We start from the raw sequence: 22,171 nt of genomic DNA on the forward strand, positions 1-22,171 counted from the left end.
TTCAGTTATGTGAGGAGCAAACGTAAAGTAAAGGTGGCAATAGGCCCACTGTTTTGTGCAGATGGACAAACTCTAACGGAAGATGCAGAGAAAGCAGAAAGGCTTAGTGCCTATTTTACATCTGTTTTTTCCCACAGGTAAAAGTGTTTAGGCACATCTAGAGATGGCCGTAGCCAAAGGATAGTGTCTGGGTGGCAGGTTAACATGGATAGAGAGGTTGTCGAGAGGCATTTAGATGCACTGGATGAGTTCAAATCCCCTGGTCCGGATGAAATGCACCCGAGAGTACTCAAAGAACTTTCCAGAGAACTTGCACAGCCCTTGTCCATCATCTTCGGGACCTCTTTAAGGACTGGAGATGTCCCGGAGGACTGGAAGAGAGCAAACGTTATTCCGATCTTCAAAAAAGGGAGGAAGGATGACCCGGGAAACTACAGACCAGTGAGTCTGACCTCTGTTGTGGTGAAGATAATGGAGCAGATATTAAAGGGAGCGATCTGCAAACATCTGGAGGACAATTTGGTGATCCAAGGAAGTCAGCATGGATTTGTCTCCAACAGGTCCTGTCAGACCAACCTCGTTTCCTTTTTTGACCAAGTGACAGGTTTGCTGGATCGTGGAAATTCGGTTGATGTCGTTTACTTGGATTTTAGTAAAGGTTTTGATAAGGTTCCCCATGATGTTCTGATGGATAAGTTGAAGGACTGCAATCTGGATTTTCAGATAGTTAAGTGGATAGGGAATTGGTTAGAGAACCGCACTCAAAGAGTTGTTGTCAATGGTGTTTCATCAGACTGGAGAGAGGTGAGTAGCGGGGTACCTCAGGGCTCGGTGCTTGGCCCAGTACTTTTAAACATATTTATTAATGATCTAGATGAGGGGGTGGAGGGACTACTCATCAAGTTTGCAGATGACACCAAATTGGGAGGACTGGCAAATACTCCGGAAGATAGAGACAGAGTTCAACGAGAACTGAACACAATGGAAAAATGGGCAAATGAGAACAAGATGCAATTTAATAAAAATAAGTGTAAAGTTCTGCATCTGGGTCAGAAAAATGAAAAGCATGCCTACTGGATGGGGGATACGCTTCTAGGTAACACTGTGTGTGAACGGGACCTTGGGATACTTGTGGATTTTAAACTAAACATGAACAGGCAGTGTGATGCAGCGGTAAAAAGGGCAAATGCCATTTTGGGCTGTATCAACAGGGGCATCACATCAAAATCACAAGATGTCATAGTCCCATTGTATAAGGCACTGGTCAGACCACACCTGGAGTACTGTGTGCAGTTCTGGAGCCTCACTGCAAGAAGGACGTGGATAAAATTGAAAGGGTACAGAGGAGAGCGACGAAGATGATCTGGGGCCAAGGAACCAAGCCCTATGAAGATAGGTTGAGGGACTTGGGAATGTTCAGCCTAGAAAAAAGGAGGTTGAGAGGGGACATGATAGCCCTCTTTAAGTATTTGAAAGGTTGTCACTTGGAGGAGGGCAGGATGCTGTTTCTGTTGGCTGCAGAGGAGAGGACACGCAGTAATGGGTTTAAACTGCAAGCACAACGATATAGGCTAGATATCAGGAAAAAAATTTTCACAGTCAGAGTAGTTCAGCAGTGGAATAGGCTGCCTAAGGAGGTGATGAGCTCCCCCTCACTAGCAGTCTTCAAGCAAAGGTTGGATACACATTTTTCTTGGATGCTTTAGGATGCTTAGGGCTGATCCTGCGTTGAGCAGGCGGTTGGACTAGATGGCCTCTATGGCCCCTTCCAACTCTATGATTCTATGATTCTAGGTGTGTGCTTATGTGTGGGGGGAAGCCCAAGAAAGTTTGGGAACCCCTGGTCTAGATGAACCTCCAGCTGGAAAAAGCGACTCACCTTTGCTCAGGGATGGCAAGTCACCTGCAGGGGGTCAGGTCCCGTTCAGACGTAGACCGAGCAGCTTAGCTGGCCACGGAGCCAGACATCGGTCCGGAAGCCGCCCTCTGCCTCCAGCAGGAAGCCTTCAGTGCCTGGGAGCTGCTGGTCTCTCTGCCGCCGCAGGTGTGGCAGGCTGATCCTGCCTGGAGGGAGGAAGGCTTTTCTTGGCCTGGGGGCCCAGGGGAGGCTCCTGGAGGCACAATACTCCTGGAGGCACAGCGAGCTTGGAGAATTGGAACGGGCCTCATCTCAGCATTTCAGGAGGGGGGTAACTTTGCTCATCCCTGAAGGCCTTACAGAACAGGTAAACATGCCATGGACTGTTCTAGCAGCTGCCTGTCCTGTGCTCCCTCCATGCTGCATCCAGAGGGGGTTTTCTCTGCCACCCCCCCCCCAGGAAGTGCCCGCCTCCTCTTGCTGCAGCCCAGGGCAGGGCCCACGGTCCGTGGCCGAGGAAGGCGACTGCTGGCACCAGCCACGTGTAGGACCGCTTCCCACCTGCTTGTCCTCTCTGGTCTCCCCAGTATGGAGACCCAGGTCCGGCATCACCCGTTGCCTCTTGCATTTCGGCCAGGTTCTGAGTGTTCGCTGGAGACAAAAGGGACAGTGCCCCTCAAGTGTGAGGCTTTGCCCTTCATCATCTTCATCACCATCTTCTTCATCTTCATCCTCCTCCTCCTAATTCTATACTGCCCTCCAACTATGGCTCCAGATGGTGTGCAAGATAAGTTAAAATGAACTATAATTAAAAACCTGCACAATACACCAACAATCAAGGCAATAAAACAAATAAAAAACTAAGTCTCAAATCAGCAGCATCGAGCACCCCAGAAATCCCCTGCCCCGCAGTCTCCAGACAAGGTTTCATTCTGGGGGGGGCGTGTTTTGTAGGGGAGGGCCACAGATGCTACAAAGGCATGGGCCCCAACAAAAAGGTGGGTGGGAGAGCTCCGTCTTGCTGGCCTTGAGGAACTGTGTCAGCTTCGACAGGGCCCAGATCTACTCAGGAGCTCATTCCACCAACTGGGGGCCAGGACCAAAAATGTTGTGGCCCAGGTTGAGGCCAAATGTACATCCCTTACCAAGAAGTTAAAGTGAACTAAGAGCCTCACTTGGATGGACTCCTTGTCCAGGGCCTCCAGCCGCCTCCTAAGTCACTTGTAGCTTTCTTTCTGGCTTTCTCACTAGTCTGTCTGTCTGTCTGCCTGTCTGTCTGTCTGTCTTCTCCTTCTCCTTCTCCTTCTCCTTCTCATCATCATCATTTTCCGCCACTCATGAGGCCGGCTTGTGGTGGGTTACAAATGTCCACTAAAAAGTCTTTGGAAATCTCCTTCAAGTCCTCAGGTTGCCAAACTTCAGGTGGCACCTGGAGATCTCCTGGGATTACCACTGTTGTCTGGTGATAGAGATCAGTTCTCCTGGAGGAAATGGCTGCTTTGGAAAGTGAACTTCATGGCATTATACCCTGATGAGGTCCTCCGCTCCCCAAATGGATAGCCAACTGGTGGAGAGGCTGATTCTGTGAAGGCTCAAGGGGGTGGCAGGTGACATTAGATGAGCGATTGGGATGTGAGTGTCCTGCATAGTGCAGGGGGTGGGCCTAGATGACCCAGGAGGTCCTTCCAACTCTAGGATTCTCTGATACCCAGCTCTATCCCCTCATGGATGGCCACCTGGTCTTACCCCAGATACATTTGCCAGATGTTTGGAAGCCGTGGCTGGATGGTTAGAGCAGAGCCTTCTGAAACTGAGACGGAGGTCCTGTGGCTGAGCAGGAAAGGGGCAGGACAGGAAGCATGTCTCCCTACCTTTGTGGGGGCACAACTTAACATCTTATACACAGCAAGGAATTTGGGGGTGATCCTGGATGCCTCCCTTATGATGGAGGCACAGATCACAGGTGAGGCACGCATGGCATTTTACAATCTTTGCCAAGCGAGGCTACTGGCCCCCAGATGTCTGGCCACAGTGATCCATGCAACAGTCACCTCTAGATTGGACTTCTGTAACTCGCTCTGCCTGGGCCAGGACAATCTGCTTTGTAGTAGATTTTATCACAGTACCAGATGCCCCAAACATTCCTCATCATTTCCTCTCCCTTTCTTCCTTGCCTACCTGTAAGTTTCCTGCTTCTCACCCTGCGTCCTTATCAGGTATTATGGCTGTAAAATGTGCGGCATTTGGTGAGTTTATGTGTTTTGTCATGTAGCTTGAAACTAGTTCTAACTATGCCTATGATGAGTACACTTGCTTAGTTTAATAAATGAAACTTTTTCCTCCAGAAAAGTTTGCTTTTATTTTTGACTCACAAAGATTCTCACACTAGAGTCCTCACTGGTTCATCTTGGAGGATCCATATCCAGCTTGTGCTGAAGCAGCAGCATTGGATACCAGTCATGGCCTGGATCAAGTTCAAGGTTTTGGTGTTGACCTTTAAGGCTATCTGTGGCTTGGGCCCACCCTGTCTGAGGGACCGCTTTTCTGCTTATGCCCCCTGAAGAGCATTTCGCTCTGTGGGTACTAATCTGTTGGTGGTCCCTGACCCCAGAGAGATATGCCTGGTCTTGACCTGGGCCAGGGCATTTTTGGTCCTGGCCCTGACCTGGTGGAATGAGCTCCTGGGAGAACCGAGGCCCCTGATGGAGCTGGCAAAGTTCTACCGGGCCTGTAAAATTGAGCTCTTTCACCGAGTCTTGGGTTGAGGCTGGATTAGCAAGATTAATGCCCCCCTCAATTCCCACAATAATATCTAGTGCACCATTGTTAGTTGACTGCAGGAGAGGAGCTTTCCTGAATCCTTGTTCACTTCTTCAAATAGATTAGGGGGAGGGGCATGTTTGTTCCATACTGGTTTCTCCATGCAGCAGAACATGGTGAGTCATCACAGAGTTAGGACTGAGAGGCTGCTGGCAGCCTATATTAACTTGAGGCTGGGAGGCCTGCGTTGTGGACCTGCTCCTTCTACTGATGCCTTTGGACTGCTTGAATGAACCCTTGACTTAAGACATTCATTGCATTTTGTCTGTCCCTTGGCATCCTGTTTTTAAAATACTGATTCTCTCTGCCTTCCTGTGACAGCTCATCTGTGCTTCTTTCCAGCAGAGAGCTCAAACCTGAGACCAACGCAGGAGGCAAAGGAAGCAGCTGGCTTACCTCGCTTGACTAGGGATTATGGAGGGTGAGAAGAGACTAAGGATGGGACAACTTACCTGCAGCAGAGCCTTTCAGATAGGCCAGCATCTCCTGAACCCAGAAAGCAGCAGGAAAAAGGAGGACAGATAAGCTCCATGATTGGCCCTAATTGGGAGAGTGCTCTCTCCCTCTTGGTGGCACCCCCCGGAGGGTCAACCAGGTAGGAAGTGAGTTTTCTGCATACAGTTTAAACTAATTGCCCCTCATTGGGACAGTGTTATCTCCCCATCTGCATGCAATTGGAACTGATTGGCCCTCACTTCTTCTGCTTATCCCCTGCCATGAATTCCCTTGGTCCTTAAGGTGCTGCTGGACTCCTGTTCATTTCCATACTACCTTGTTGAAGAAAACCAGTTTGTATTTTGTGTTTGTCTTCTGAAGGCCAAAAGGTGATTAGAGGGTCTGCAGAGTGGCTTCGAAATTGTATTTCCTTTCTTTTGCTTACTGATAATCCACATAAATATCAGAAAGCATTTTCTGATGCTGAAGACTAATCGTAAATGGAATATGCTGCCTCAGATGGTGGTGAAGTCTCCTTCGTTGGAACTTTTAAGGAGGAAATTGAATGAGGGACTGTCAGAAGTGTGTGGTTTTTAAGCCTCCAGGAAAGTAGGGTCCTGGACTGCATGGCCCTTTGTGGTGTCTTCCTGCTCTGTGCGATTCTGATTCATAGTGAGATGCTTGGAACTGGGCATTTAACAAAGGACATGAAGTCTGGACCTCCCGAAAGGACATGAGAGTTTCCTTATTTTTTTCCATCATTTTATCCTTATGCCTTTCTAATTTTCATAGTTCTCGGGTTTCGTTTCAGTTCAGCCATTGAATAAGTATGTTCACTGGCAGTCTTCAAGCAAAGGTTGGATACACACTTTTCTTGGATGCTTTAGGATGCTTAGGGCTGATCCTGCATAGAGCAGGGGGTTGGACTAGATGGCCTGTATGGCCCCTTCCAACTCTAGGATTCTAAGATTCTATGATTCTATGGTTCTATGATTCTATGATTCTATGATTCTTACTGCTTCAGTACATCCTGCTTTAGCAGAATGGGAGAACAATTTACACCAGAGGATGCAAAACTTGCAGCCATTAGTTCTCCAAGGGGAAATAAACACTGAAAAATACCACAGGAGGTCTCCCAGTAGCTTTAATTTCTAGCAGGGTGACATGTAGACTTGCTCTGGCTTCCCAGAACTTTCTTCAGGGCCAGCTTCACGTCCTTGTTGTGGAGGCTGTAGATGAGGGGGTTCAGCATAGGGGGGATTATGCAGAACATGGTGGAGACCAGGATGTCCATCTCCAAGAAGTGCCAAGCGCTAGGTCTATTGTAGTTAAGCAGCCCGTTTCCATAGTAAACAAAGACAACCATGAGGTGAGAAGCACAGGTGGAGAAGGCTTTGCGCTTGCCGGTGGTGGAACGGATCTTCAGGATGGAGCACAAAATTAACAAGTAGGAGAGAAGAATGAAGAGGAAGGGAGCCCCGCCCACAAAAAAGCTTGTTATGAGCACCACCATTGCATTGGCGTGTGCATCACTGCAAGCAATTTTCATCAGTTGGGGGAGATTGCAAAAGATGTGAGGAATCTGGTTGACTCCACAAAAGCGCAACTTGGAGCTGAAGGCTGTATGGACAGCAGAGTCTAGGAAGCCCCAAGCCCAAGTGCCAAAGGCTAAGATGGCGCACGTCTTGGTGCTCATGAGGCGGGAGTAATGCAAAGGTCTGCAGATGGCCATGCAACGATCATAGGCCATGATGGCTAACATGGCAGCCTCTGTCCCCGTGAAAGAGACCAGGAAGAACAGCTGGGCCAGGCACTGGTTGTAGGAGATGGTTTGTTGCTGGGACAAGAAGTTCAGCAGGATCTTGGGGACTGTGACAGAGGAGAGGCAAATGTCTAAGTAGGAGAGATGGCAGAGGAAGTAGTACATGGGAGTATGGAGGCTGGCATCCAGTTGAATCAGAGTCAGTATCATGAGGTTCCCCAGCACGGTGACCAAGTAGATGACTAGGAGTGGCAGGAAGAGATAGATGCGGGTGTTTGGCATGTCAGAGAAACCCAGGAAAACAAATTCCACCACAAGTGTCTGATTCTTCTCTCCCATTGAGAGCTCAGACCTCACCTGTAAGAAGAGAGAAATGGAGGGGGGAAACACATCTTATGTACTGTGATGAGTTACAGCTCTGAGCATTGATTTGGCAGTCCTCAAATGGATGAAAACAATGATGATGATGTTGTTACAAGGAAAAATTGTTGCCCTCCAGGGATATGAGTTGTGTAATGAACACAAGGCTCTGAGAAAGGAACTGCCAGTTTGGTGTCGTGGTTAGGAGTGCGGACTTCTAATCTGGCCAGCCAGGTTCGATTCTGTGCTCCCCACATGCAGCCAGCTGGGTGACCTTGGGCTCGCCACGGCACTGATAGAGCTGTTCTGACCGGGCAATGATATCAGGGCTCTCTCAGCCTCCCCTCCCTCACAGGGTGTGTGTTGTGGGGAGAGGAAGGGACAGGTGACTGTACTTCTTCTTCGTCTTCTTCGTCTTCGTCTCTCCACCCCCACCCCAGTTTCTGCCTTCAAGACTTCCCTCTCTTTAACTCTCAACTTAACTGGAGAACAGGGGAAGTTCTAGTGAACTGGAGGGAAAGGGGGGGGGGGAGAAATATGGTCCTCATTTTTTAAAAGGGAGAAAAAGAAGCCCCCAACAACTACCCCTCAATTAGTTGAACACTGGTCCCAGGAAAGGTTTTAGAACAGATCGTGAAAAACTGTGTGAGCATTTAGACTGTTTCTGCACCAGGAATTTGCCCCGACTCACTGCTCATCTGGTGCCAGGTTCCGCTCAATGGCAGCACCAAGCCAGGGCCATCCCAGGCCAGGCTTGACTAAGGGCCTCAGTTGCCCTGGAGCAGGGGAATATGGATATATCCCCCCCATTATTTTTTTTTGCCCTGGTGAGCATTGGGGCCTATATCAAGCCTGGGCCATCCAGAAGGGAAGAGTCAAGCCATCCAGGCCCAGCATCCTGGAAGTTGACAGCAGAGCCCCTTGGGGCATTTTTTTGTTCAGGAATGTGATATTGCGTTCATTGAACAATATCAGGAAATTCCTAATCTGACTATGCTAAATACATATCTCCTCTGATGCCCCCTGGAGGATGATCTTCATATTCTGTTCAATCATGCACACTGTAGATCTAGCATATTCTAACAAGGGCTCAGAGATCTCCATTTCTCATGTCCAAAGAAGGCAGCTTTGACTCTCAAAAGTGTGTACCCTGCAACTCTTCGCACATCCCTAAGAACCTAGCTGTTCTCTTGCAGACCAACAAAGATATACTCTGAAACAGAGCTCAAGGGGAACCCAGTGACGGGAGGCTGGACTCTGAAAAACCTACATCCTGAAACTCCTGTTGGTCTCTCTCTAAGGTGCTCCTGGACTCAAATCTAGATGAGGATCGTGACAGCTTACCTCTTGCTGGTGCAGATGCTAGAAAATCCTCCTGGAAATTCTTCTTCTAGTTGACCTCAGCAAGGTCCCAAATATAGCTGTTGTGGTCAGTGAATGAATGCAGTGAACAATTTCAGCATCCAGAATGGCTTGGTGCGGGCAAAACCTATGGCCAAAACATGGCATGCCAGGTGATCTCACTGGGTGCAACATTAAGGTGGTAAGTATCACAGCCTTGGGTCATGAATTCATGTTCCTGGGGTATTCAAGAACAGAAGAGAAGCTCTGCTGGATGAGGCCAGCGTATTGTCTCACACAGAAGCCAAACAGCCAAACTTGGCTCTGGTTCAGCCTCACTTGGGAATCCTGTGTTCAATTTTGGGCACCCCTCAACTGGACGGATGTAGACAAATTGGAGCATGTCCAGACGAGGTCAACAAGGCTGGTGAGGGGTTTGGAGACCAAGATGTATGAGGAAAGGTTGGGGGAGCTCGGTCTGCTTAGCCTGGAGAGGAGACGACTGAGAGGGGATCTGAGAACCATCTTCAAGTATTTAAAAGGCTGCCAAATAGAGGATGGAGCAGAGTTGTTCTCTCTTGCCCCGGAGGGACAGACCAGAACCAATGGGATAAAATTAATTCAAAAGAAATTCCATCTAAACATCCGGAAGAAGTTCCTGACAGTTAGAGTGGTTCCTCAGTGGAACAGGCTTCCTCGGGAGGTGGAGGGTTCTCCATCGTTGGAGAGTTTTAAACAGAGGCTTGAGAGCCATCTAACTAAGAGGCTGATTCTGTGAAGGCTCAAGGGGGTGGCAGGTGACAGTGGGTGAGCGAGAGGGTTGTGAGTGTCCTGCACAGTGCAGGGGGTAGGACTAGATGACCCAGGAGGTCCCTTCCAACTCTAGGATTCTGAGATAGATTCAGGTGGGCAGCTGTATTGTGCTGGAACAGCGGGATGAAGACTGAGTCTGGGGCCACCTCAATGTCGTGGTTAAGAGTGGCGGCTTCTAATCTAGAGAGTCGAGTTGGCCTCCTCAGCCTTCCACATGCAGCCAGTTGGGTGAACTTGGGCTAGTCACAGTCCCATTAGAGCTGCTCTCACAGAGGAGTTTCTCTCAGATCTTTCTCAGCCTTCCCTCCCAAGCACCATACACCATGTATTATAAGCAAATAATAGTTTTATGCTACTGCTTATTGAAACAGTACAATAATTCACCCTGTCAGAATGGTGAAGAAAATGGCAGTTCTCCATTCATGTTTACTTTCCTGCCTAATAAAAAAGTAAGCATTTGCTGCTGGAAAGCTCCTCACCTGGGTGGGTGGATGCCTTCTCCTCCAGTTCAGCCCTGGTTCATGTTGGCAGGTGAAATCACACGACCTTTCGTTGCCCCTGCTGCTGCTGAGCCTGAAGACTCCAGTGTGGGAGAGATGGGCAGTCCCCACATGTGGGCCCTACAGTACGTCTGGAGGGTCTCTCCCCATCTTCAGCACGAAGAGCATGTCCCTGTCATCAGCTCCTACAAGACTGAGGTTGACTGGGTGTGAGAATACTTTCCTTGGGGGGCTCAGTTGGAAGCCCACAGGGGATGTAATTGCCGGAACCTCTGAGCACTGGTGGCTCACATGGGGCTTTTTAGCAGACTCAGTGGTGCCGCACAAAATAGATATTGCCTCATAGTGTCAGGGGATACACAATTAGTACCTACAGAGGTGTCCAGAACATGTGATACACTACCCTGATGGCCTTGACAAAGTGTTTTCTCAACTTTCTCCCATGAACTCTTTTTACCAGTTCAGTCTGCAGGTCCCTGTACTCCCAAGAACTGAGAGCAGTTCTCCTCTGTACCCTTTCAATTTTATCTATGTCCTTCTTGAAGTGAGGCCTCCAGAACTGCACACAGTACTCCAGGTGTGGTCTGACCAGTGCTGTATACAATGGGACTATGACATCTTGTGATTTTGTTGTGATGCCCCTGTTGATACAGCCCAAAATGGCATTCGCCTTTTTTACCGCTGCATCACACTGCCTGCTCATGTTTAGTTTACAGTCCACAAGTACCCCAAGGTCTCTTTCACACACTAGAAGCGTATCCCCCATCCAGTAGGCATGCTTTTCATTTTTCTGACCCAGATGCAGAACTTTACAAAACAATCCACAAGTACCCCAAGGTCTCGTTCACACACAGTGTTACCTAGAAGCGTATCCCCTTCCAGTAGGCATGCTTTTCATTTTTCTGACCCAGATGCAGAACTTTACACTTATCATTATTAAATTGCATCTTGTTCTCATTTGCCCATTTTTCCATTGTGTTCAGATCTCGTTGAACTCTGTCTCTATCTTCTGGAATATTTGCCAGTCCTCCCAATTTGGTGTCATCTGCAAACTTGATGAGTAGTCCCTCCACCCTCTCATCTAGATCGTTAATTAATATGTTAAAAAGTACCGGGCCGAGCACCGAGCCCTGAGGTACCCCGCTACTCACCTCCCTCCATTCTGATGAAACACCATTGACAACAACTCTTTGAGTGCAGTTCTCTAACCAATTCCCTATCCACCTAACTATCTGAAAATCCAGATTGCAGTCCTTCAACTTATTCATCAGAACATCATGGGGAACCTTATCAAAAGCTTTACTAAAATCCAAGTAAACAACATCAACCGAATTTCCACGTTCCAGCAAACCTGTTACTTGGTCAAAAAAGGAAACCAGGTTGGTCTGACAGGACCTGTTGGAGACAAATCCATGCTGATTTCCTTGGATCACCAAATTGTCCTCCAGATGTTTGCAGATCGCTCCCTTTTATATTTGCTCCATTATCTTACCAACAACAGAGGTCAGACTCACTGGTCTGTAGTTTCCTGCGTCATCTTTCCTCCCTTTTTTGAAGATCAGAATAACATTTGCTCTCTTCCAGACCTCCGGGACATCTCCAGTCCTTAAAGAGGTCCCAAAGATGATGGACAAGGGTTCTGCAAGTTCTCTGGAAAGTTCTTTGAGCGCTTTCGGGTGCATTTCAACCGGCCCAGGGGATTTGAACTCATCCAGTGCAGCTAAATGTCTCTCAACAACCTCTCTATCCATGTCACCCTGCCACCCAGACACTATCCTTTGGCTACTGCCATCTCTAGATGTGCCTAAACCCTTTGATCTGTGGGAAAAAAACAGATGTAAAATAGGCGCTAAGCCTTTCTGCTTTCTCTGCATCTTCCATTAGAGTTTGCCCATCTGCACCCAACAGTGGGGGTATTGCCTCCTTTACTTTATGTTTGCTCCTCACATTACTGAAAAATCTTTTCTTGTTACAATGGGCTTCCCTGGCCAATCTAAGCTCACTCTCATCTTTGGCCTTTCTGATGATTCACATTACTAAAACCAGTATATTGTTAGATGATATCATGATCTTAAAGAGCTAGTCAAATCCTTTAGCACCTTAGAGACTGAAATAATTTCCTGTATGAGCTTTTGAGAGTTACATGAAGATTTGATTCTCAGCTCCCCCTTCCCAGTTTTGTTACCAGTCTAATATCTACCTGTTCTCTCTACAATGCATCTCTCTCTCTAGAAGTCATTTGCAGAAACAACTCCAAGTCTACCTTCTCTTTTGATTCCTACAGTGTTAATGCCCATTCAGGCAGATCTGGAATTTAAAACTTGTCTGAAGTGAGAGACTTTTCGCAAGGAAGATGGAGAACTAGTATGTCCACTTTGTCAGAGAAAGACTACCGGGGAAAATGTAACTGGAAGAAATCCCAGCTGCAGTATCTCCCTGGATCAAAGGGAGGTTGTGAGATTACCCACTTGTTCTTCATTATGCCAGCTACAAGTAAATCACTGTGATGGATGCCTCAGTTGTTTGCTAGATTTAGCTGACTCAAGTTTAGACTACAACCTTGTTCATGCCCATGGTGAATGTTAAATTCAATGGAACCTTACCTATTATCATTCAAAGAGAACATCAACATTAAAGGATTCTTTTAGTGTTTTTTGACTTGATGGAAAATTTGGGTTTGGTGGATAAGTGGAAACAAATAAATGATACTTCAAAAGAATTTACAGTTTTCTCAGAAAGACACAGATCTTTTTCAAAGACAGACATGTTCTGGATTTCTAGTAATTTAGTTTCTAAAGAAGATATTTAAGCAAAGACTTTCTCATCTTCCTGAAAATCTGGTTATTAAAAGAATAAACTGTCATTGAAGAATGGAAAGAAAATTTAGTTATTTAAAATTAATTTAAATAGAGGACTTATATGAGAACGGTTTGTGATGCTAGTAAAACCTATATTAGTTGTCATTTTATACTTTATTTATTTTGTTTTTTATTTATTACTTGATTTCTATAACTACCCCTCAGCATAGCTGTCTTAGGGTGGTTTACAACAATTTAATAAAACAAGGCACCTCAGTAATAACAATAAAACAATTTAAAAGTTAAAAATGTTTAAATCCTTAAAAATGATTCTGTCAATTGTGGTTGATTCCGCATGGGTGGAAAAGGCAGAAAGGGTGCTCATATGGGAGCAGTGCTAATCCCCGCATCTCCATGATGCAGCTGCTGGGTCTGTCCCCTCCCAGGCCTGTTGTGGATTGAGCCCTCATTTGCCACGGCTAAGGGGACGCATAAGAATCCGCATTCCCTTAGCCCGTTGTGGGGGCCACTGCTGCTATGTTTCTCAGGGGGACAAATTTCACTGCTGGAGCATATCCCGCACTGAAATTATCTTCTCACTTTTAAAATCCTTCCCCCCCCCCTTTTCCTCTGAATTCTTATCCTTTTGTTTTAGATATTCTAATGACAATATCTCTTTCAAAATAAAGACTCTTGTCTGAGGTGTGGGAGCAGATCTGAAGGGGGCAATCCACCCTCTGGGGCATGGCAGCTAAGCAGCCTAGAGATGGAGGGAGGGGAAGTTTTATTTATTTATTAGTTTTATATTCCACCGCTCCCCAAGGACTCGTGGCGGTTGGAACCTGGATGTCCGTATGGCATGGGATATTGGTCCAGCTTATCTCTCACTGCTTGGCTGGAGAAGAGTATTCCTTGCTCTGCAGACCCAGTGCCTTCCACAGGGCCTTCTTCACCTCCTGGTTGCGAAAGCTGTAGATGAGCGGGTTCAGCATGGGTGTGATGATACAATACAGTGTGGAGACCAGGGTGTCGATCTCCAAGGAGTAGCCCGCACTGGGGCGGTTGTAGTTCACGTTGGCCATCCCAAAGTAGATTATGACCACCATCACATGGGAAGCACATGTGGAAAAGGCCTTGCGACGGCCCGTGTTGGAGCGAATCCGCAAGATGGCAGACAGGATGTAGACGTAGGAGACAACAACAAGTAGGAATGGACTGAAGCCCATGAAGATACTGGCTATGTGAAGGACCATCTCATTGACATAGGTGTCGCTACAGGCAATTTTAAGGAGTGGTGGAACATCACAGAATATGTGGTCAATCTGGTTGGCCCCACAGAAAGACAAATTAGTGGTCAGGGCAGTATGAATGGTTGAGTCCACAAAGCCCCAGAGCCATGAAAAAATGGCCAGAGGCACACGGACCTGGCTGCTCATGAGATTGCTATAGTGCAGGGGTTGGCAAATGGCGGCATAGCGGTCATAGGCCATGACAGCCAGCATGGCACACTCTGATCCTGCAAAGGTCATCAGGAAGAACATCTGGGCCATGCACTGGTTGTATGAAATTGTTGGCTCCTGACTCAAGAAGTTGGCCAGGATCTTGGGCACAGTGACGGAGGAGTAGCACACATCGAGGCAGGAGAGGTGGCTGAGGAAAAAGTACATGGGGCTGTGAAGGCGCGAGTCCAGCTGGATCAGGGTGACAATCGTTGTGTTCCCAATGATGGTCACCAAGTAGATTGCTAAGAAGACCAGGAACAGGAAGGCATGGCCCCGGGAGATGCCAGAGAAGCCAAGGAAGATGAATTCCATCACCTGTGTTTGGTTTCCACCTGCCATGGGCTCCATGGTGTCCGTCTGGGAGGCAAGGACCAGGAAGGAAGATAAATTAACATGGGCCAAAGCAGGACTCATAACGCTTTACTGAAGTGACATTCTATCTTCTAAGCTACAATGAGCCATTCCATTATTATTGATAGTGGTGATGATGATAATGTTATGGGATGATGGTTGATCATCCAAAGATCAGTGAGATTTACAGAATATTCCAATAAAAGACTATGTATTTATATCCCAATTTTTTATCCTGCTTTTCTCTGCAACGTGGAGTCTCAAAGCAACTTACAATCACTTTCCCTTCCTTTCCCCTTGTGAGGTTGGTGGGACTGAGAGCATGTTTTGCCTGGCCCAAGGTCACCCAGCCGGCTTCATATGCAGAAGGATTGGGGCATCAGACTCAGTTCTCCAGGTTAGAGTTTGCCGTTCTTAAGCACCATGGCAAAAGCCAAGAAAGCACTCAATAGCCAAGCATTATGAGCCTCTTGTGGCGCAGAGTGGTAAGGCAGCCGTCTGAAAGCTTTGCCCATAAGGCTGGGAGTTCAATCCCAGCAGCCGGCTCAAGGTTGACTCAGCCTTCCATCCTTCCGAGGTCGGTAAAATGAGTACCCAGCTTGCTGGGGGGTAAACGGTCATGACTGGGGAAGGCACTGGCAAACCACCCCGTATTGAGTCTGCCATGAAAACGCTAGAGGGCGTCACCCCAAGGGTCAGACATGACTCGGTGCTTGCACAGGGGATACCTTTACCTTTACCTTTTTAGCCAAGCATCAATCTGCAATAGGCCTGCCTTCAGCATGTCAAAACCTAAGCTTCCTACCCAGCCACAACTTACCTTTTGCTGGTGCAGCCTGGAAACTCTTCTAGTTGACCTCAGCAAGGTCCCCAATACAGCCGTGGTGGTCAGTGAATGAATTCAGTGAGCAAATTCAGCCTCCAGAATGGCTTGCTGGTGTCCAGACCTTTGGTGAATGCGAGAAAATTGCATGGCATGGCAGGTGATCTCAGTGGGTGAAACACATTTGCCCAAAAATGTGCAGTTCTGGAGGCCTCACTTCAAGAAGGACGTAGATAAAATTGAAAGGGTACAGAGGAGAGCGACGAAGATGATCTGGGGCCAAGGGACCAAGCCCTATGAAGATAGGTTGAGGGACTTGCAGTCTTCAAGCAAAGGTTGGATACACACTTTTCTTGGATGCTTTAGGATGCTTAGGGCTGATCCTGCGTTGAGCAGGAGGTTGGACTAGATGGCCTGTATGGCCCCTTCCAGCTCTATGATTCTATGATTCTAAGGAGGTGGTGAGCTCCCCCTCACTGGCAGCCTTCAAGCAAAGGTTGGACACACACTTTTCTTGGATGCTTTAGGATGCTTTGGGCTGATCCTGCGTTGAGCAGGGGGTTGGACTAGATGGCCTGCATGACCCCTTCCAACTCTATGATTCTAAAAATTTTTATACCGATTAAAAGGAAGGGGGGAGGACAAAAAGTACAAATCAGGAAAAAATAGAACTAAGATCAGACATATGAATTTCATTACAGCAAATTTTGAGCCTCCAGCCATGCAGAGCATAAACTACAGGCCATACGTCAGATTTATCCATCAGATTTAACAAGCATACTTCTTAAGAGTGAAATAAAAATTATATCCACAAGTCACCCAATAATTTTTATCTCTTTCCTGCAAAGAGTCAATAAGAGGTTTCCAATTAGGCCTAATGGAAGCTGTTGTCTTCTCTCTAATCAGTGACCTAAATTTAACCATTTCAGGCCAATCTAAATTCTTCAACAATTTAGACTGATACAAAAAAAGGGCCATGCTAATCTTCTCTGTATCATTCCTACTTTAGGGCCACAGCTAATTTCCAGCTCTTTGTTTATCAAAATAATCAGAAATGCTTCTGGTCTCATTAGTAGATCTATTTTTAAAGGTTTTTCATGTGAGCATGCATTTTGTATCCAAAATGTCTATGCTCCTGCACATCCACCATATATAGAATCATAGAATGATAGAGTTGGAGGGGATCTCCTGGGTCATCTAGTCTCCAGCCTCTGCTTAAAAATCTCCAAAGATGGAGAACCCACCACCTCCCGAGGAAGGCTGTTCTACTGAGAAACTGCTCTGTAAGGAACTTCTTCCTAATGTTTAACAGACTTTATTTTGAATTAATTTCAGTCCAAAATTCCATTTGCCTTTTTAGCCACCAAGTCACACTGCTGACTCATGTTCAACATATGGTCTACTAAGACTCCTAGATCCTTTTCACACATGCTACCGCAAGAAAAGTCTCCCCCATCTGGTACTGGTGTGGATGGTTTTTCCTACCTAAATGCAGAACTTTACATTTGTCCCTATTGAACTTCATTTTATTCAGTTTAGCCTACCAAGATCATCCTGTATTCTGTCTCTGTCTTCAGTTGTGTTTGCTACCCCTCCCAGTTTAGTATCGTCTGCAAATTTAATTAGTATCCCCTCTAATCCCTCATCCGGATCATTTCTAAATATGTTGAACAACACTGGCCCCAGGACAGATCCTTGGAGAACTTCACTTGTCACTCTTCTCCAAGAAGATGCTGAACCATTAATAAGTACCCTCTGGGTACGATTTGTCAACCAGTAAAATTTGGTAAAACCTTCCTATTAATTAATTTCCAGCATTTATTTGATGTATTTTTGTACTTTTTACCAGTTTATTTAGTGTCATATACCATCTATACATCTTTTTATTTTAAAAAAATTCTTTAAGGTCAGAAGAACCTGGTGTAAATTTAATCCCCTTAAACCACGTTCTCCCCATTGTTTCACATATATGGTATAACCAAAAGCTCCATTCTGTTATACATGCTTTACCCTCCTCTGATTTCTCTCCAGAACACACCGATCAGTGGGTGAAATATTAAGGTGGCAAGGACCACACCCAGGGGTTCTGAATCTCTGTTACTGGCATAACAATGAACAGAAGAACCGAAGAGGAGCTCTGCTGGATCAGGCCAGTGGTCGATCTTATCCAGTATAGTTTCAAACAAAAGCCAAACAGATTCAGGTGAACAGCCGGGTTGGTCTGAAGCAGCATGACCAAGTTTGAGTCCAGTGACGCCTTTAAGACCAACACAGTTCTATTCTCTTGGACCATTTTCTTGGATGCTTTAGGATGCTTTGGGCTGATCCTGCGTAGAGCAGGGGGTTGGACTAGATGGCCTGTATGGCCCCTTCCAACTCTATGATTCTGTGATTCTATGATTCTATTCACATGGTAAGCTGACTCAGGCGTGCATGCAAGGCCAAGGGACCCTGCAAGGCCAAGGGACAGGGCAGAGAGACTCTGGATCAACCCGCCAGCTTTATATGCCAGACAAGCTTGAGGGCTCTGGAACACTCTTCCTGAGTTCAATGAGTTGAGCGGTCGGAAGGTCACATTTCCCCTTATGGCTTCTAGTATAAAAATGCTGCGACTACCTTGTACATTTCTTGCCTCCATCTTTTCCCAGCCATGACTCCATGAAGCTCCCTCCTGCTGAATCAGACCCCCTTGGTCCATCCAGGGCAGTGTTATCAACTCTAGGGTTCTTCATGATCTCAAGCAGAGCTCTTTCACTCCACCTCCTACTGATTCCTCTGAAGGGCAGGTGCTGGGGATTGAACTTTGAGCCTTCTGCATACGAGCAGATCCTCTACCGCCAAACCATAGCCCCCTCTCCATGGATCTGAACATGTCAATTCACAATACATGGAACGAGTTCCATGTTCATCTCAGCCTTAATGATAGACTAGGCTGCCTAAGGAGATAGTGAACTCCCCCTCACTGGCAGTATTCAAAGAGCAGCTGGACAGATACTTATCATAGGTGCCTTAGGCTGACCCTGCATTGAGCGGGGGGGTTGGACTTGATGGCCCCTTCCAACTCTAGAGTTGATCCCTTCCAACTCTAGGATTCTACGATTCTTAAGGTGACCAGATTTTAACATTGATAAACCGGGACACCATTGACTGGGAGGGTTCTTGATTAAAATTTGGTCTATATGGAGCAACAAAAGGTTTCATAGAATGCATAGAATGCAAAAATAGTATTGTAATATATATTTAAAAATTTCAACATAAGTACAATTTGCCAGGTACCCCCAGACGTCCCTCCAAAAGTGGGACAATCTGGTTACCTTAGATGCTAGCACATGACAAATGTTTGTGTGATCTGCCATCCCTCTTTCCACTTCGGTTGCAGTTGCTATACGTGAACTTGGAGCACAGGAGAAGAGGGTCCTTCACACTCAGTGCCCACCCTGATGAAGGTTCCTCCTCGGCAGCTGGTACTTCTGCTCACATTCAGTTCCTCTGTTTCCTGCATCTCCTTCTCCCCCCTTCTCTCCATCCCTTTTCTCACCTTCACAATTCTCCATCTTTCCACTGCAGAAGAACTCATTGGTGGGCTTCCAGCTGCTTTTACTCTAGAAAGCACTATGTACATGGTTCTTGACCATTGCCTTCCTCTGCAGAGTCTTGCTTAGTGGTCTCCCACCCAATTACTGACCAAAGTTAGCTTCTAAGATCTGGCTAGATTAGAATAATAGAATCATAGAATCATAGAGTTGGAAGTGGCCATACAGGCCATCTAGTCCAGCCCCCTGCACAACACAAGATCAGCCCTAAGCATCCTAAAGCATCCAAGAAAAGTGTGTATCCAACCTTTGCTTGAAGACTGCCAGTGAGGGGGAGCTCACCACCTCCTTAGGCAGCCTATTCCACTGCTGAACTACTCTGACTGTGAAATTTTTTCCCCTAATATCTAGCCTATATCATTGTACTTGTAGTTTAAACTCATTACTACGTGTCCTTTCCTCTGCAGTCAATGGGAATAACATCCTGCCCTCCTCCAAGTGACACCCTTTCAAATACTTAAAGAGGGCTATCATGTCCCGTCTCAACCTCCTTTTCTCCAGGCTGAACATTCCCAAGTCCCTCAACCTATCTTCATAGGGCTTGGTCCCTTGGCCCCAGATCATCCTCATCGCTCTCCTCTGTACCCTTTCAATTTTATCTACATCCTTCTTGATTCAATTTTATCTACGTCCTTGATTCAATTTTATCTACATCCTTCTTGAAGTTCAATAAGTTGAGCTAAAGATTGGGCTACACCATGAGGCCTTGTCTCCAAAGCACTATGAACATGACATTATAAGCAAATAATAGTTTTATGCTACTGCTTATTGAAACATTGCAATAATTCATGCTGTCAGAATGAAGAAAACGTCAGTTCTCCATTCTTGTTTAATGTTTTGTCTAATAAAAACATAAGCATTTGCTGCTAGAAAGTTACTCACCTGGGTGGGTGGATGCCTTCTCCTCCAGTTCAGCCCTTGTTCATGCTGGCAAGTGAAATCATACAACCTTCATTGCCCGTGCTGCTGCATTGCAAGGTCAGATTGGAGATAATACTTAGCCTGAAAACTCCATTGTGGTAGAGATTGGTTGTACCCACATGTGGGCCCTACAGTTGGTCTTGATGGCCTCTCTCCATCTCCAGCATGAAGAACATGTCCCTGCCATCAGTTTGTTGATTGGGTGTGAGAATAATTTCTTTGGGGGCTTGGGGGATGAGCCTCAGTTGAAAACCCACAGGGGATGTAATTGCTGGAACTTCTGAGAACTGGTGGCTCACATGGGGCTTTTTAGCAGACTCATTGATGCCGTACAAAATAGATATTGCCTCATAGTATCAGGGGATACACAACTTGTACCCACAGAGGTGTCCAGAACATGTGATACATAGCCTACCCTGATGGCCTTTGGAAAACACAAGTGTCTTCTCAAATTTCTCCCATGAACCCTTCTTACCAGTTCAGTCTGCAAGTTCATGTACTCCCAAGAACTAAGACCAGCAAAATAGTTTATCTGGATTTCATTAAAGCTGACATTCTTATTGACAAGTTGGGTTTTTAAGGTTTTATTATGTGGCCATATCACTTGATCATTTTCTTAGAATTTGAAAATATGTTTAAAAATTAACTGTTAGCCAATTTGTGAAACCCTTCTGGAGTACAGAATTCATATCAGAGGCTCTAATGGCAATTCAAAACATTTTGTGGGTGTCTTATTATTGAAATGTTGCAACTTTCCCTGGCTTTCTAGAACCTTCCAAAAGACCCCTTTCATGCCTTTGTTCAGGAGGCTGTAAATGAGGGGGGTTGACCATAGGGGTGATTATGCAGAACATGGTGGAGACCAGAGTGTCAATCTCCTAGGAGTAACCAGTGCTTGGATGGTTGTAATTATGTACTCCATTTCCAAAGTAAATGATCATGACGATGATATGAGAAATGCAGGTGGAAAAATATTTCTGCTTGCTAGTGGTGGGGCAGATCTTCAATCTGGTGAATCTGGTCCACAGAAGTATAACTTGGAGCCAAGAGCTGAATGGATAATGGAATCTACAATAAGACCCTCTACACCCTCTACACCCTCTGACCCTCTGGTAGTCTGTCTGTGGTCTATTAATGCATATTTCTTCAGCTGCTTATTTTGAATGCAGTTATACCTTTATCGATCACACCTTGCTTTAGGATCAGATTCTGATCCATTGTTGAGCTAATCCTGTAGCTCTAATTCTCCTTTTTGGGAGAGAGTTCTACAGACATAGTTCCACTATATAGTGACTATTTTCACATTACTGTTCTAAACTGGTTATTATTTTTGGGCCCTGATAGCATTCATTTGCCTAATATGAGTCCACCTCCCAGAGTCCTCCTTCCAGAGTAGCCGTTTTCTCCAGGTATACTGATGTCTGTCATCTGGAGATCAGTCATAATCCTAGGAAATCTCCAGCCACTACTTGGATGTTCTTTAAAATAAAATGTAAAGATATCTGAACTCATACATCATAAATATAAAAATATAAATATAAAATATAAATATAAAATATAAATAAATAATAAATATATAATATATAAAATATAATATATAAAATATATAATATATAAAATATAAAAAATAAATAAATATAAAAATAAAAATATAAAAAAACATAAAAATAAAATAAATAAAATAAATATGCCTGCTAAGGTGCTACTGGAATTATACCTAGATAACGTTCATATTTCTAAAACCAGTATATAGTTAGATGATATCATGGTCTTAAAGAGCTAGTCAAATCCTGTAGCACTTTAGAGACTAAAATAATTTGCTGTATGAGCTTTAGAGAGTTTGATGAAGGGAGATTTGATTCTCGGTTCCCCCATCCTCCATTTTTGTTACCAGTCTAATATCTACCTGTTCTCTCTACAATGCATCTCTCTCTCTAGAAGTCATTTGCAGAAACAACTCCAAGTCTACCTTCTCTTTTGATTCCTACAGTGTTAATGCCCATTCAGGCAGATCTGGAAGTTAAAACTTGTCTGAGGTGAGAGACTTCTGGCAAGGAAGATGGAGAACTAGAATGTCCACTTTGTCAGAAAAACATCATAGGGGTGAAATGTCTCAGTTGTTTGCCAGATTTAGCAGATTCAAGTTTGGGCTTCAACCTTGTTCATACCCATGGTGAATTTTAAGTTCATTCAAAGAGAATATCAAAGTTCTTCCAGGAGCTCATTCCACCAGGTTGGTGCCAGGACCAAGAAGGCTCTGGCCTTGGTCGAGGCCAGGCACACCTCCTGAAGGC

The 22,171-nt window shown here is 45.7% G+C and overlaps 2 protein-coding genes across 2 annotated transcripts; both read right to left on the reverse strand.

Moving 5' to 3' along the window:
- Nucleotides 1-6,257: 6,257 nt before the first annotated feature.
- Nucleotides 6,258-7,214, reverse strand: LOC143838904 (olfactory receptor 2D2-like). The gene has a single exon (XM_077340807.1). The coding sequence runs from the start codon at nt 7,212-7,214 to the stop codon at nt 6,258-6,260; it is 957 nt and encodes a 318-aa protein (XP_077196922.1).
- A 6,096-nt stretch (nt 7,215-13,310) lies between these two features.
- LOC143839157 (olfactory receptor 5T7-like) lies at nt 13,311-15,470 on the reverse strand. Its single transcript, XM_077340983.1, has 2 exons — nt 15,361-15,470; nt 13,311-14,546 (listed from the first exon to the last, which is right to left on the reverse strand). Exon 2 carries the CDS (start codon nt 14,535-14,537, stop codon nt 13,572-13,574), a length of 966 nt encoding a protein of 321 aa, XP_077197098.1. The 5' UTR covers nt 14,538-14,546; nt 15,361-15,470; the 3' UTR covers nt 13,311-13,571.
- Nucleotides 15,471-22,171: the final 6,701 nt, after the last annotated feature.

The sequence above is a fragment of the Paroedura picta genome, chromosome 5 (assembly GCF_049243985.1).
Source record: "Paroedura picta isolate Pp20150507F chromosome 5, Ppicta_v3.0, whole genome shotgun sequence".
NCBI lineage: Eukaryota > Metazoa > Chordata > Lepidosauria > Squamata > Gekkonidae > Paroedura > Paroedura picta.